This window comes from Diutina rugosa (assembly GCF_008704595.1).
Source record: "Diutina rugosa strain CBS 613 chromosome Unknown scaffold16_size293850, whole genome shotgun sequence".
NCBI lineage: Eukaryota > Fungi > Ascomycota > Pichiomycetes > Serinales > Debaryomycetaceae > Diutina > Diutina rugosa.
In genome coordinates, this window is record NW_022995069.1 from 60,389 (window position 1) to 75,177 (window position 14,789).

The 14,789-nt window shown below is 50.5% G+C and overlaps 9 protein-coding genes across 9 annotated transcripts; 3 read left to right on the forward strand and 6 right to left on the reverse strand. All coding sequences in view use genetic code 12, as the record gives it.

The window, feature by feature from the left end:
• Positions 1-238: 238 nt before the first annotated feature.
• DIURU_000407 (uncharacterized protein) lies at positions 239-943 on the reverse strand (the record flags this gene model as incomplete). Its single annotated transcript, XM_034156902.1, has 1 exon — positions 239-943. The coding sequence occupies one exon, from the start codon at positions 941-943 to the stop codon at positions 239-241; it is 705 nt and encodes a 234-aa protein (XP_034014726.1).
• A 1,723-nt stretch (positions 944-2,666) lies between these two features.
• Positions 2,667-3,872, reverse strand: DIURU_000408 (uncharacterized protein; the record flags this gene model as incomplete). Its single annotated transcript, XM_034156913.1, has 1 exon — positions 2,667-3,872. The coding sequence occupies one exon, from the start codon at positions 3,870-3,872 to the stop codon at positions 2,667-2,669; it is 1,206 nt and encodes a 401-aa protein (XP_034014727.1).
• Positions 3,873-4,119: 247 nt separating this feature from the next.
• ERG6 (sterol 24-C-methyltransferase) lies at positions 4,120-5,268 on the reverse strand (the record flags this gene model as incomplete). Its single annotated transcript, XM_034156924.1, has 1 exon — positions 4,120-5,268. One exon carries the CDS (start codon positions 5,266-5,268, stop codon positions 4,120-4,122), a length of 1,149 nt encoding a protein of 382 aa, XP_034014728.1.
• An 894-nt stretch (positions 5,269-6,162) lies between these two features.
• On the forward strand, positions 6,163-6,858 carry DIURU_000410 (uncharacterized protein; the record flags this gene model as incomplete). Its single annotated transcript, XM_034156936.1, has 1 exon — positions 6,163-6,858. One exon carries the CDS (start codon positions 6,163-6,165, stop codon positions 6,856-6,858), a length of 696 nt encoding a protein of 231 aa, XP_034014729.1.
• Positions 6,859-6,925: 67 nt separating this feature from the next.
• Positions 6,926-7,324, reverse strand: DIURU_000411 (mitochondrial 54S ribosomal protein uL14m; the record flags this gene model as incomplete). The annotated part of the gene is made up of 1 exon (XM_034156947.1): positions 6,926-7,324. The coding sequence occupies one exon, from the start codon at positions 7,322-7,324 to the stop codon at positions 6,926-6,928; it is 399 nt and encodes a 132-aa protein (XP_034014730.1).
• A 125-nt stretch (positions 7,325-7,449) lies between these two features.
• DIURU_000412 (uncharacterized protein) lies at positions 7,450-7,830 on the forward strand (the record flags this gene model as incomplete). The annotated part of the gene is made up of 1 exon (XM_034156958.1): positions 7,450-7,830. One exon carries the CDS (start codon positions 7,450-7,452, stop codon positions 7,828-7,830), a length of 381 nt encoding a protein of 126 aa, XP_034014731.1.
• Positions 7,831-7,882: 52 nt separating this feature from the next.
• On the forward strand, positions 7,883-8,542 carry DIURU_000413 (uncharacterized protein; the record flags this gene model as incomplete). The annotated part of the gene is made up of 1 exon (XM_034156969.1): positions 7,883-8,542. The coding sequence occupies one exon, from the start codon at positions 7,883-7,885 to the stop codon at positions 8,540-8,542; it is 660 nt and encodes a 219-aa protein (XP_034014732.1).
• A 57-nt stretch (positions 8,543-8,599) lies between these two features.
• Positions 8,600-9,271, reverse strand: DIURU_000414 (uncharacterized protein; the record flags this gene model as incomplete). Its single annotated transcript, XM_034156980.1, has 1 exon — positions 8,600-9,271. One exon carries the CDS (start codon positions 9,269-9,271, stop codon positions 8,600-8,602), a length of 672 nt encoding a protein of 223 aa, XP_034014733.1.
• Positions 9,272-9,973: 702 nt separating this feature from the next.
• On the reverse strand, positions 9,974-12,352 carry GLN4 (glutamine--tRNA ligase; the record flags this gene model as incomplete). Its single annotated transcript, XM_034156991.1, has 1 exon — positions 9,974-12,352. One exon carries the CDS (start codon positions 12,350-12,352, stop codon positions 9,974-9,976), a length of 2,379 nt encoding a protein of 792 aa, XP_034014734.1.
• Between the last annotated feature and the right edge of the window lie 2,437 nt (positions 12,353-14,789).

A 14,789-nucleotide genomic window follows, 5' to 3' on the forward strand; every position in this document is an offset into this window, starting at 1 on the left:
TATGGGGTAATCGGCACGATGACAGCATCAAGAAGCACCAGACACCACCGCTAATTTTTCCCCATTTAGTAGTGCCAGCTTTAGCTTTATGCCAGTATAAACCCTATTACTACGGAGACACAATTTTTAATAAGGTTTGTGTCCGGAGTTATCGCCAGGGCCAGTGCCCTTACAACCGAACAATAGATTAGGAATAGATTGTCTATTAGTAAAGATAATAATACAGATAACACGGGGCTTACTTCAGGTTCAACCACCCACAGAAAGCATTGCACAACGCCCGAGCAATCTTCGCCACCATGTCGTCGTTGTTGTTGTTGTGCTGGGGCTGTTGTTGGTAGTGGCCTTGTTGTTGCGATTGTTGATGGTATTGCGGCTGTTGTGCCGGTTGGTACAGTTGAGGAGGCTTGGACACGTGCAGGTTCGGGTTGAGTTCAATCACCAACACCCCCAGGTTCTTGGGGTCGATGTAGTGCTTGAGCCCCAGCTCATCGCACAACTGGTCCACCGCGGGCTTGATCTTGGCGATGCCGTTTTTCGAGTGCAACCCCTTGCCGACGATCACCCGCAAGTGGTTTTCGCCGTGGTTGACCGCCTGAGTGATCCGCCGCTGCAAAATGGCTTCGGCTTCCTTTACGTACAACCCGTGCAAGTCGATTTCGTCCGGAGCCGAGTCGGCGTTGTTCGCCTGGAACACGTAGTTGGCGGCCTCAAAGTTCTTGTCTTCCGCCTGCGACAACACCTGCTTCAGCTCGTCGCTGAGCTGCTTCGCCCGCTGCTTATCACCCTGTTTAAACGCCTGCTGGGACTGTCTCAGGAGCTCGGCCCGCTTTTGGTATAAACGGTCGGCCTCATCACGCAACCGCTTGTACTCGCCGTCGGTGGCGTGGTTGTAGTCCTGGCCGTCGGAAAGCTTGACGCCGCGGTCGAAGGTGTCGCCCATTGCCAGCTAAAGGGGGGAAAGCTTGAGGAGATGGTGTTTACCCCGAGGCTGTGTTATGCCTCGCCGCGAGCCTCACGTCACGTGACTAAATGAAACGGCGGCACGAAAACACACAATCCCATCGCATACGCGCGGTACCTTTCCACTAGCTGTATGAAAAATACATGAACAAAGCACGATGATAAATTTGTATTCAAGTGGAAAATCGGTATGTTTTGTATTCAAATCATCAAAGGTTGAAGAATCACAATTCTGTGATGTTTGACGCTTTGAATGGTCGTCCAATACTAGTCTTTACATATTAAGTCGGGCGCTATCCTATATGCAGACCACTGAGCATGAGCTGAATTTACTAAATATTCACGGTGCTCTTGCGCCACGAGTTTTCATCGTAGAGTGATAAGATTACGTTCATTGTGATCGCCGTGGCCAGTATAGTCAATCTTGACACAGAAAAGATCAAATTTCGGAGTTTGAAAAGTTGGGATTTTCCTACAAAAAAAAATAGAATGGCGTTTCAAATTCTTTACATTACGAAATGGCACAACTTTTTCGAACGCCATTTGCTGCCGTCGATATATGTTGTTGGTTGCACTTTCGTGAGTAACATTTGTTAGCACACCTATGGTCTAACTTGTCTGGTTTTAGAAAAAATTGAGGTCAAAGGGTGCGTTTTTGAACTTTTTTACAGTCACGCTTTTAAAATTTCTGACTTCAAAAAGACGCCTAAAAAGGGATGTAGCACCATCTCCAGAAGACTCAACGAGTGTGGGCTCGTTGGCATCGTAGGAGTCGCGGCTACCTTCGACTTCAATCATTTCGCGCTGGGACTAATTTTCAGACAGTTTGCTGTCGGGGGTATCTTTTCCTATATGCAGGACGAATCTCATGCATAGAGGGTTTAATTACCGCACCACTCACGCAAATACACATATAAAGCACCACCACGTTCACACCAAACTACCAACTTTTAGTGCACTGGTGCTGCTTCCTCATTAGTTCAATAGTCTACTGGTGATATTCGACTTCTCCATGGTGTAATTTGCTGCCGCCAAAGAGGCAGTCATAGCTAATTGTGAAGACCTTACTGCTAATCTCTAATCCTTATCGCCACGAGCTCTGTGTAAACCAGTGGGATGTGACTCCAAGTCAGCTCTACTCATTTCTATCATTATCTCACCGCGTGCTATACTATGTTGAGATTTTACTCGTTGAACACAGCTTGATGATCGGCAAGCACTTCTCATTAAGAGGTAGAACATTGTTACATCACATTCTTCTTCCAACCTTATCCAATTCTACCATCACAACTCTACGCTATTAGTCGTCATCGCCAATATAAAATGATCGAATCAGCTTAGATATTTGTATCAATTCAAATTCCTGTTTAATTCGTTTTTAATCATATTTCTCGAAATTTTTCAATTATGGCGAAACATGAACGAAATGAAGCAAACTACGTGGGAGTCCAATGAAACTTGATTTGAAAGTATAGGAGGCTTTGAACAGTCAGCTAATTGAATTGAGAACCTCAAGCATTATCTATGGACCACACTTTCAGAAGATCTCGCTGGTCATGTGAGTGTCTGTGAGGAACAGACTACCTACGAGGGTCTATCTACCAAGGTAAATATAGATAGTGTAAGACATATGAGATTGTGGAGGTCTAAGCTGAGATAAATAGTACTTGTTATTAACAAAAGTCATGTCAGTGCCTCATCGCCTAATTAAGTTGGGGGCACACCCGGGCACCTTGGAAGAACACTCTCGCTGCCAGTCCTGCACCCATGATCGACTTAGTCACATGGCCATGGTCATCGTGGTCTTCACCCTTCATCCCCGGACCCTTTTCGTGGCCAGCATATTGCTTCTTGTACACATTGTCGTACACCCAGGGGAAAGTGGTGTTCGGTTCAAATGATTCAATGTACAACCCGTCGCGCTCGTCTCTCGAGTAGGTGTAAAACATCTTCAAGTGGCGAGCCACTTCGTTAGTGACGCGTTCATTCATCTCCTGAGACGGCTTGGCCAAGAGGAGGTAGTCAGCGAGCCCTTCAATCAATAACTGGTTGAATTTGGAAGGGTCACGCCAGTATCTCAACTCCATCGGGTAGTCACGGTCGTAGAAGAACACGTTGGGATCGGTGGCAGCAGTGGCAAGCTCATTGGCCCGGTCTTGCCAGTGCTTGTCGCCAGTAGCGGCAAAGAGCATCGAGCAGCACGAGAGGGTGGTGCCGGTGTTGTACAGCCACTTCATGTCGTCAACCTTGTCGGAATCGGCCTGCACACCATCACGAATAAGCTTGTCACCCGGGTCTTGTAACACCTTCAATTGCCAGTCAATGGCACGAGCGGCGAAATCGATATACGACTTTGCCTCGTTGGGGATGTGGCGTGCGATTTGAAGACAACACTTAGCCACCTCCGCCGTGGTACAGGCGTTGAGGTAGGGCTTAGTGATGTGCCATTTCATCCCACCTTTAGTCTTGGCTTTGGGGTCGTCGTTCCAGCCCCCCATCAAGAAGAGAGTAAGCTCTCTGCCTTGGTCCAAGTAGCGCTTATCGCCGGTAACTTCAAACGCCGAAAGCATCGCCAGACACACCTGGGCGTCGTCATCGTAGTAGATGTCGCGGTCGTCGCCGCCATTGTTCTCGCAGGCACAATAGCCCTTCACCTTATCGTTCTTGTACCGTTGGAAGATGGCAATGGCATCGGGGATCTGTTGCTTGAGTTCAGGGTAAAGCCGAGCGCCATCGACGACGGCTTGCACCGCCACTGCCACCGCCCAGAGGACAAAGAGCTCGTGGCTGTAGTGGCAGTCGCCGCGGGGGCCGCAGTTGGTGAACTTGCGTTCCCGGGGGTTGAAGTATAAGTTCCAGAAGTTGCGGACGACGTAGTAGCCTTCGAGGGCGGGGTTTTGCAACGGCATGTCGTTTGGTAGGGGAAAAGTGGTTCCAGCAATGGTTGCTGCCGACAATAGTACTTTGAGGCTAAGCGTGAGCGAGGGGGTCACCGAGGGGAATTGTTCGCGGGCATTGTGCAGGCGCACGATTTACATGAAATTAGTCTCAGCCTGTAAGTCGCACATGGCCGCACATGGCTCTCGGGGGGGGAGCAGAAAAAAAAGCAATAGTAGAGTAGTATATTAATCAATTTCATTACGTCATTAACCTAAGCTAGTCCTTGGCGTCCAACGGCTTTCTCACAATGTACAACATCATGGGGGTGAACAACCCTTGTTCACCACCCTTGACCAAGTTGACGGCGGCTTCTTCCAAGGCGTGGGTGACCTTCTTCGAGCCACGGGGAGCGAGACCGATCTTTTCCATGAGGCCAACCCCTTCAGTGGTGATGATCCGGCCAAGCTTCAGGGTTCTGAACCAGGTGAAGTAGTCGCTGAAGGTTTGCACGTACTTGTACTCACCGGAAAGAGGGTACCACCAGGGGATCTCGTCGTCGTTGTCGGCCATGTCGCGGGCGTATTCGATCTCGAACCCGACGTTCTTGAACGCTTCGTTGGCGACCTTGTAAGAGTACATCTTGGGGATCCCGTCCCCAACTTCGATACCGTAACAGATCTGGCGGTGCTCAGGGTTGTTTTCGTCGTACTTGTCGGTCATGACCCACTCGTAGACACCAAAGACACCACCGGGCTTCAACACCTTGTAGATTTCCAGGTAGACACCTTCGAGCACGGGGGCGTGCACGGTGGCTTCGATGGCGTAGACGGCGTCGAACGAGTTGGGCTCAAAGTCCATCTGCATGAAGTCACCCTTAACAAACGACAACTTGTTGGCCAAATTGTACTTTTGCGCGTAGTGGTTGGCTCTTTCGATTTGGTAGTCGTTGTTGTTCAAACCAACAATTTCACAACCAATGAAACGGGTGATTTCCCGGGCGGGACCACCGACACCACACCCGACGTCCAACACCTTCATGTCTTCGGTCAACCCCATCTTGGCCGCCAAAAAGTGTTCGTGTCTCGCCGAGGCTTGACGGAAGGCTTCGCCCTTGTAGTAGCGGGAGAAGTGGAACGAAGACCCCCAACCATACTCGTAGAAGTCGGTGACCAAGTTGTAGTAGTGGTGGGTCAACGCCGAGTAGTCGTCCAACCGCTTTTGTTCGTCTTCCTTGGTGACACCACCGTCAAAGTGACGGAGGTAGCCGTCGATGGCGGCGTCGGTGGCGGCCTGGTCCTTGCCCAAGAACGAGGCGACGGCCCCCTTCTTGGCCCCCTCCTTGTGCATCGACTTCGTGAACTCGCTGTCCCGCTTCTTGTCCACAGTGTTTAACTTGAACTTCTGTTCGGCGGTTGCGGTAGCCATGTTGAATAACTTTGGGATTTGATTAGCAGGGCACGTCGCAGGTATTTATTTGTAAACAAAATTTTTCACTCGTGGGTAGGGTGCATATCGCGGAACGACGGCTTCTTGGATGAAAAAGGCTTGGAGAGACACGGTTTTTCGAGGATGTGAGATGATCGATCGGTGGAGAGCGGCTAGTTAAAGATAACATATAAATTTTATGGTGGTGGTACCACTGCTTTTGGCGTGGCTGGAGGGCTTACTCCAGATCGTCGTTTAGATGGTACGCCTAGACTGTGGCCCCCGCGGCCAGCGAACACGATGGCGCGCCGCTATACGACGAGGGCTATACGACGGCCGTCGTTTACGAACGAAAATAAGAAAAGCGCGGTGCCACCGACGTGCAGTGGTTTATCTGGGGCGGGCCATCGCCGAAGCTACCCGACCAGCACCGTGGGGGCGAAGCCCGTCTCTTCGAGATTGGAGGGTATCGCTGATGTTTTGGTATTACTGATTATGTATCATTTCCCCACTACCTCATTGTTTCCATGTTTTGGGACTACTAATGTGGCACCATTTTGGTTACTACTACTACAGACTACCATCCTCTACGTTCCCCTCGAGTTACCTCATATTAAGTTCCCCACTTCCCCATAAGTTCCGTGCATCACTTACCTCACACCACTTCCACTTGCCATGCACCATTTCAATCCTTAATTTTCAACTTCCCCTTTTTTCCTTATGTCTTTCTTCATGTCTCTCCTTATCAACTAAGGGCTACCGCGTTAGTTTCAAGTCGCGTAGATCGCACTCTACACACACCACACACCCCCTACTGCGCTCACCCCCTACTACTCATTATACCCATCAACCACACTACTCCTTACATCACCCTCAACTTCATTTACCTCCACTATGCTTACACCGCCGGCTACGGGCGTCTCGTTCCGCCACGATCTTCGTCTGCCTAACCAGCCGATCCTGCCCTTTGACTCCTCCGCAGTGGTGCCAGACCAGCCGCTGCTGATATCACAACAAGTGCAAGAGCTCCAGCGTCTTTTTGGAGAAAACGAAAGCTTGATTGACCGCAACATCGAGGGGCTTGAAGCGCTCACACACAAATGGGACCGAACTAAGTCGCATACCCTTGACGATACTCAGAAGACCCTCACCTCGATCGAACACGAATTGGAGGACATGCTCGCTCAGCTAAAGGCCAAACCGACTCGTACCAGTACTCGTCGATCCAGTCGGGCTCCGCCAAGACTACTGAAACGCGTCTCAAACTATCTGGACCACAGCTATCGTCAACCGTCCCCGGTGGACCTTGAACGAAGCAAAACGCTCGATCTGACCTACGCGGCGTTGACCGCTGCTGAGGATAGTTTCGACGTGCTGCAATCAACCCCCAACGACCCGATGGGTCCGTTATACCGCTCGTTTGACCTCTCGCTGCCGAGAATGAGCCCCGCTGTCCGCAAGCGACTCGACGGCATCCTTGGCTCGATGGACGAAGTGACGAAAGTGGTACCGCCGTCCCCAACGAACAACGAGGTGATGACTGAGCTCGTGGGGTCAGTAAGTAACGTCATCGATGCGTTTAGCCTGTGAAATTTTGCATTATATCATGAAAAAAGAAGAATACCTCTATGTACAAGTTTTTCCCCCACCAGTTTTCTTAGAAGGTCTTGGGCGCCAACGACACAATCTTGTTGTAGTTCAACTCGCGCAACTCCTTCGCCACCACACCCCCGACTCTGGTGCCGAGGGGGTCTCCCAGCTTGTTGATCAAGACACAGGCGTTGTCGTCGAACCGCACCACCAGGCCGTCGGGACGTCTAAACGGAGCCTTGGTCCGCACGACAATCGCCCGACAGATATCTCTTCTCTTGACTCTGTTCAGCGCCGCCTGGCCGGTGATATCACTCAGTAAGGGCTTCGCCTTCTTCACGACCACGGTGATCTGGTCGCCGACCTTGGCGAAATTTCTCGGGCCGTGGCGAAGCACTTTGATGCACTCGACCACCTGAGCCCCGGAGTTGTCGATGACGTTGAGAAGTGACTTTAAGTAGATCATGGAATGAAGGTTCCGATGGAGCTAGGATTGGTGAGACGCCTGCTGCTACCGAGTGAAATTTTCGTCAGTGCGCGATATGGTAGCGCTGCATTCACACTAATATATACTACGACTGGTACCCATTAATGAGTCGATGGTCGCCGTCGCGAGTGATTACTGACCGCAAGTCTCGTTTCCAAGGGTTCCATATACCTTTGGCCACCTCTAAAGAGATTCCTACCTTGATAGAGCAATTTCTCGCCGAGAACAAGGCGGCCAAACGCGCTTCCCATCCTCATATCTACGCGTGGAAGACTCAAACTGGCCAGGCAATTGCCCAGGGACACGAGGATAATGGCGAAAAAGGTGCTGGAGCCCGTCTTTTGGATGGTGTGGTGTTAAAGCACGACCTAACCAATATTCTCGTCATTGTCACTCGCTGGTACGGAGGCACCCCTTTGGGAGGCGCCCGATTCCGCCACATCGTCCACGCCGGCGTCGATCTGATCAAACAACGAATGAATTGATTTAAAAATATTTGTTTTATGGTTTTTGATCAATTCTTGAATTAAGTTAGCGATGATCGGTCGCCCCCGGATTTTTTCCGGCCCCAGAGAAATCGCGGCTTGGCTAATAGTATTGGAAACCATGGCTAAGGTGTGGGACGTTCTCGGGGTGGCGGCGTGTGGCTGGGGTGTTTACCAGTGCTTTTTCGCTCTCCCGCTTCCCGATCATTTGAAGAACGGCGGCAACTTCCAATTCCTCACCAACTGCGGCGTGTTTGTGCTGTTACTATACGCGGTGTATAACCTCTTGGGATTGCCCCGGCTGAGGAAGTTTCACGCTTTGGTGGTAGCACTCGAGTTTGAGATCACTGTTGCCTACTGGTACTTCATATTTTTCAGTCCTGGACTGATCAATACCGATAGTTATACCGTTAGACTCATCGACGATTTGCTGTTCCATTTGTTCCCATACATCTATATATTGGGCAAACGGGTGCCGTCGGTGTCATTCAAACAGTTTGCGGCAATTGCTGCGGCTGGTTTCTTTGGCTACTGGGCCTACGTCGAGTACTTAGTGGCGTATTGTGATGCGATCTACCCGTACCCATTTTTGCGGGGTCAACCGCTAGTGGATCGAGCCAAACACTTTGCCATTTTCTATGTTGTCGGCTTAATTCAATGGGTGGTGGAAACACTTAAATCTCCTGCCGCTACCAAAGTCAAACAATCTTGAGAAATCTCATGTAAATCATTAACTAATTTTAAACCTAACCGAAAAGAAAAATATGTACTAAATTCTCTTTTTCATTTGCAATTTAGTATCCCGGACAAAGACTCCGTACAATGCCTTGGTGGCGAGGAACAGCACGAATGCCACTGACCCCACCGCCACAAACACCACCACTCTTTCCTGCTCAGTGTCGACATTCAAGAAGTTGTACGGGTAAGTGCCGCCAGGAGCGATGAGCTGTTTGAGCCACCACCAGTAGCCCGCCGTCAACACTGCCATCACCGTCAATGCCGTGGGAGTAGAGAGGGTCCAGGGGGGCAGGAACGCGAGGTAGTCGATGAACAACAGCACCACGGGCATCAAGTGGATGCACAAGTCTGTCAGAAGCGGCAACTTGAACTTCAGCGGGTCCTCGACCAACAAGTTGATGAAGAAGATCCGCAACGGCCAGTACACCACGGCGACGACAAACTCCAACGCCATGCCGATGGGGTGGAGCAAGTTCTTCAAGTTGAAGAGCGCCGCCAGCTTGGAGATGTGGGCGGCCATCCCCACGCCAAACACGATCAACGAGTAGGCAAGCAGCAAGTTGGTCAAGAACTGCCAGTGGCCGGCATCCTTAAGATGGGGCGGGAGCTGGGCTGAGAGGTTACGAGTGAGCCCGTAGACGCCGATGGCGAACAGACTGGCACACACAGCTAATGCCCACCGGTTTCCCACTGTCCGAGTCATGGTCGATGTGAAATGTTTTTTTTTTCCGTTTTCTCCGACGCCGAGATGGAGATGACTAGGCGAAAGGCAACCTTGCGTATTCACATTTCAGGGTTATATGTAGGACGGAGGGGTAGATAACAAAACGGCTGGGGTACTCATCTCAGCTGATGATGAGGACTAGCCTATGGTAACGAAAAAAGGGGCAGTATATGCCTTGGTGGCCTCGGAGATGTCGAATGATATGGTGGTGGGGCTATCTTTGGCCCTGACCAACGGTCTAGTTGTGGTGAGCAACTATTCCCTCGATTTTCATCCCAATTAGGTTATCTCTCGTATGGTCATTAGCCTCAAGTTTTTGCGGCACTCGTGGCGGTGCGCCACCTGGCAACACAAAAATCACCACAAGCGAAAATTCACCGCCATGGCGTAGCCACAAGTACAAAAATTGAGGTCGTCGGATTGATGGAGAACAAATATCTGGAACATAACATGATGATTTATCGAAGAATTTATTATTTATCACTAAATTTCGGAATTGGTACTCGCCGCTCTTCCGAGCGATCCGCATCCCCTCCCCGCAAATCGATAAGAAAAAAGAAGGAGCTCATCGCATCGCGCTACGAGTCATACACAGGACGTAAATCTGACAAAATGTGTATTTCCTCAAACTCCTAATATGATTATAAACCCCTCTGAAAACTCCCCTAATGACTACTCCGTTTACTTCTTGCCCAGGTCCTCCTTCAAAGTGACGATCTCGTTCATCACGAGCTTGTCGTCAGTGGAGTCCTTGTCCAAGCAGAAGTAGCCCACGCGCAACGCCTGGAAACGCACGGTGTTGTTGCCGGGCTTCTCCTCGACGTTGAACTCCAGGCCCTTGACAGGGACGTTCATCGGCGACTTCGCTTGGACTTCGGTGAGGGCGGGTTCCACCTTGGCCCCCTTGATCACCTCTTCGGAGTCGGCGTTGACGTCGGCCAAGAACCCGTCAGGGTGGGCCTGAGGGTTCTCCAGCTTGAACAATTGCTTGTACACTCTAACTTCAGCGATGTCGCGAGCGTCAGCAGGCACCCACTGGATGTAGGTCTTGGGCTTCTTGGTGGAGTCCTTGTCGTAGTTAACGTGGACTCTCACCGGCTTCCCATCGGCGTCGCGTTCAATCTTGACGAGCGACACGGTGTGGGGCACCTTCATTAGACCCACCGGCTGGCCGGGGGCCAAACGGAAGTACTCCTTGTCGGCGGGCTCTTCTCTGACGTCCAGAGCATCGATGTAGAACTTCTTGGTGAAGGTGAGCTTACGCGAGCCGAAAGCAGCGTCACCAGGCTTGTAAGGGATCTCCACTTCTTCGGCAAAGTCGTCGTCAACGTTGTCGATGACCACTTCCACCGGGTGCAACACCATCATCAATCTCGGGGTGGTTTGGTCCAAGAACCCTCTCACCGCCAGCTCAAATCTCACCACCTGGATGTTGGTGGTGGAAGTAGTGACACCAAGGGTGTTGATGAACGACAAGATGGCCCCGGGAGGGACACCACGGCGACGGATGGCCTCAAGGGTAAACAACCGGGGGTCGTCCCAGCCGCGGACGATGCCTTCGTTGACCAACTTGGCGATCTTCCGCTTCAGAAGCACGGTCCCGGTAATGTTAAGCCTGCCGTATTCTCTTTGCGCCGGGCGGTAGACCCGCAACACGTCGCACAACCATTCGTACAGCTCACGCGACAACTGGAATTCGGTGGTGCACAACGAGTGGGTGATGTGTTCAAAGGAATCGACAAGACAGTGGGTGAAGTCGTAAGTAGGGTAGATCTTCCACTTGTCACCGGTACGGTGGTGCGGGGCGTTGAGCACCCGGTAGGCGACCAAGTCCCACATCTGGGGCGACGGCAGCGTCAAGTCCTGCTTCATTCTCAACGTGGCCTCACCCACGCCGTACTTGCCGTCACGCATCGCCCGGAACTCGGTGAGGTTCTGTTCCACCAGCTTTTCCCGGTGGACACAGGCGAACCGTTCACCACCCAAAGTGCCGTCGGCCTTGAGCCCCCGCCCTTGCTTCATCTGCTCGGCGGTACACATGCACACGTAACCATGGCCCAGTTGGATGAGACGCTCGGCAAGGTCGTACAACTGGTCGAAGTAGTCACTCAGGTAGGTCACCTTGTACGGCTCGAACCCTAACCACGACACCATGTCCAAGATCGAGTTGAAGTACACTTCCTCTTCGGCTTCCGGGTTGGTGTCGTCAAATCTCAAGTAGCAGTTACCGCCACAGTGCTTGGCGTAGCCGAAGTTGACGGTGATGGCCTTGGAGTGGCCAATGTGCAAGAACCCATTGGGTTCAGGGGGGAAACGAGTGAACACCTTGCCGCCGGTGGCTTCGTTTTGGGCCTTCATCAATTCCGGGTATTTCTGAGGCTGTTCACCGGGCTTGTGCAAGTCGCCAAGGAAACCTTCAGAGAACATCAGTCTTTCCGGTTCCGGTTCCTTAGTCGAGGCTGCGGCGGCTTCCTTCTTGGGGGCCTTCTTCTTTTCCTTCTTCACCACGTCCCGCTCGTCCTTGGGCCCGATCTTCTCCAAGAACAACGCGTCGATCGTCGGCTTGAACACCAGCGCGGGCGCCCACTTCAACGCCGGCACTTTGCGGAGCTCCCCGAGCACTTTGGGCAAGCACAGGTATCTTTCGGCAGTGATGCGGTCGATGTTGGCGTCGACGTACTTGGCAATCTCCGCCTTGGTGTCGGCCTCGCTCAATTCCTGGCCGATCCCCGCCGCGGTAGCAAACGCGGCTTCGTCGACGGGGTCCGCCAGGTACAAGTACTTAACCCCCTCCGTCACTTGCAAGGCGGTCTTGATACCCCCCAGAGCGATTTGCTTGGTCAAAAGCGAGCGGTGGGGGATGTCGCCTTGCTTCAGTTCCACCGCCACCTGTTGTACGAGCGCCAACTGTTTGGCGTCGAGGGCGACGCCGGCGAGGTCGTTGGTGAGGATCAGCTCCAACGCCAGCGCCACCTTCTTGTTCTTCACAAGCTCCTTGGTTTTCTTTTCGTCAATGCCCACCTTGGTGAACAAGGCCACCAACTCGTCTTGCGATGACATGGTCGTGGTGGTGTTTTTCAGAGTGCGACTCGTTAACTGGGGCGCGCCTAGCATAGAAGAAATTCGTGGAATGTGTGGTGGTCACGAGGACAGAAAAATGAATGGGATGATCAGCATTATTTACACGTGAGTCATCAATTCATGTGTTTGGCTTAGTTCTTTATCGTGGACACGGGGTGTCAGGATGGGGGTGCAGTGAGTCATCGGCTTATCGCGCGCTCACTGATAACACGGATCGTACGACCCTCATTAATAAGGATGGATAGATATACAATGTCAGGTTGAAGCGGAATGAATTGAAGCACACGCTTGTTTGTCAACTGTGTTTTTGGTCCTGATAAAATTGACCCTGGCAATTTGGCATCAGCTCACCAACATCGCCGTTGCCTTAGCTTGGATAAGAAGCTTGGCCTCATCTACTCGACTTTCCAGCACTTTGGCCCCACTGAAACACACATTTGGGATTGAGTAGCTGTCAAAATCGGCCACAAAATTCCAAAGGTGATGGAGGTCATGGTAAGCTTTTCTTGCGGGACCGCCCCGTACCTCAGCCGTCGCCCATTTTCCAATTGGAACAAAGGCCGACCGCCTTCCACTTTAGTATCTAAGCACCAATCTGCTTGACACAACCCCATCCAGGGGCAAGGTTTTGTCTTATCTCCGTGGGCTCTTAGAGTTCTTTACCTCGGTATCGCCGAAGGTCTAGCCTGGGGGGTTAAAACTAGCTGCGCTGCTCTTTGCCGGCAACCGTTATATGTCATGGTATGTGTATCTAGGAGTAACCGCTGATCCTGGGTACTTTAACGAAACCTTGGAAAATGCAATGATATATGATTTCGACAAGAGTCTTTGCTATTCTAACGGCAAAAGCGCTTCCATTGGCTTACTTCTTCTGTATCTATTCTCAAATAATCCGCGCATGAAACTTGCCGTTCCTCGTGTACTTGCGTAACGGTCACAAGAACACTTATGGCTATACCCACCCCATTGACGTGCTTTTCTGGGTTACTTATAGCCTATAATTATTGCCACTTAAAGTCGAACATTATACACAAGCTGAATCTGACATCTTTCTGACCTCGACTCGGCTCGAACGAAATTGATCTGCCAAGTGATGCAGCGGATACTTAACCGATTCCGCAACAACGAAAGTGGCGAGTTTCAGGGCAGGCTGCTGAAGAATTACCCATTTGTGCCAGTAGCATTAGTTGAAGGGTTGTTTAAGCAAAAGATGCTAGAGTTCACAAAGTTTCAAAGCAAATTCTGCTTTTCAGATGACAATGAGTGGGTTTTTGTGGTATCGAAGTTTGTTACTGGTAGAGGTAAGGTCATGGGCATTCTTTGCTTTAAAGGGAAGGACAAATCATTATGTGCCCACGAGAAGTATTAGGGCAAATCGGGTTTCCCACTGAAGAGATACACAAACAGGGACTCCAAGAGACTGAAACTGTGTGGACTAACGAATGGAACTCTCTCCGTCTAATTGTCGATGCCTCCGGCTTTGACTATAATTAAACTGGACGACTATAGACTGATTCGTTGACATTTAATTGGGATCTGACGGCACTTGCGGATATCCTACACATGTGTTTTTAGCAGAGGTCGCAGTGGCGCTCGAAATAGTGTAGGCCGCAATATGAAGCAACCTCCAACCAAGACTCAGATGTAGCAATGCTGACCACACAATCAATTCATTCACTTCGCAACGTAACATCGAGAATCTCGTAAGTTTTGCCTCGTACCTTGCTATACCTTGTTATGATCGCACGCAAAACTGCTCCTCTTGGGAGCTTTCAAAACGCCGTAAATCAAGCCCCAGGTTGACTTTAAGAGCAAACCCGCTATAATTACTCCTACCTATTCCACCGGCTTATAGCCAGAGGTTAAATTACAACTCGAACCAGGCATATGAGACGAGCACACCGATGCAGCTAAAATGCAAAATTATTCAATGATTCGTCTAAACCGAGAACAGAAGCTTATACCGCAACCGTTGGTGAAGGGATTATAGAAATTGAACTATAATCGCATGTCTCATGTCTATAAACAGCGTGACAACTTTGAGTAAAAGTAAACTATTCACCAAATTTATAAGTCGCTAAAAAAAAAGCAAAGGCACGCTAGTGTTGTAGAGGCTTTGCCTCTACACCGATATGATCTTTATTAGTGATATTTTAATATACTACAAGCACAACCTTCAGTTGAATTTGATGGTAGTTTTACTTTATGAGAATCGACATTGCCAGGATCCTCAGAATAACCCGAAAGTTATCAGATTGGTTTTCCGACTTGCGGTCAAAGTCTTTGGGAGTTATGCTGTAGGTGTAGTACAGTAAACAGGGGTTGGTAAGCTAGCGCCTAGGGGTAAAAAGTATGGTAATAAAAGTGTAAACAAATATAGATATATATAAGTATAAACCTTCCCATCTGCTTCCAG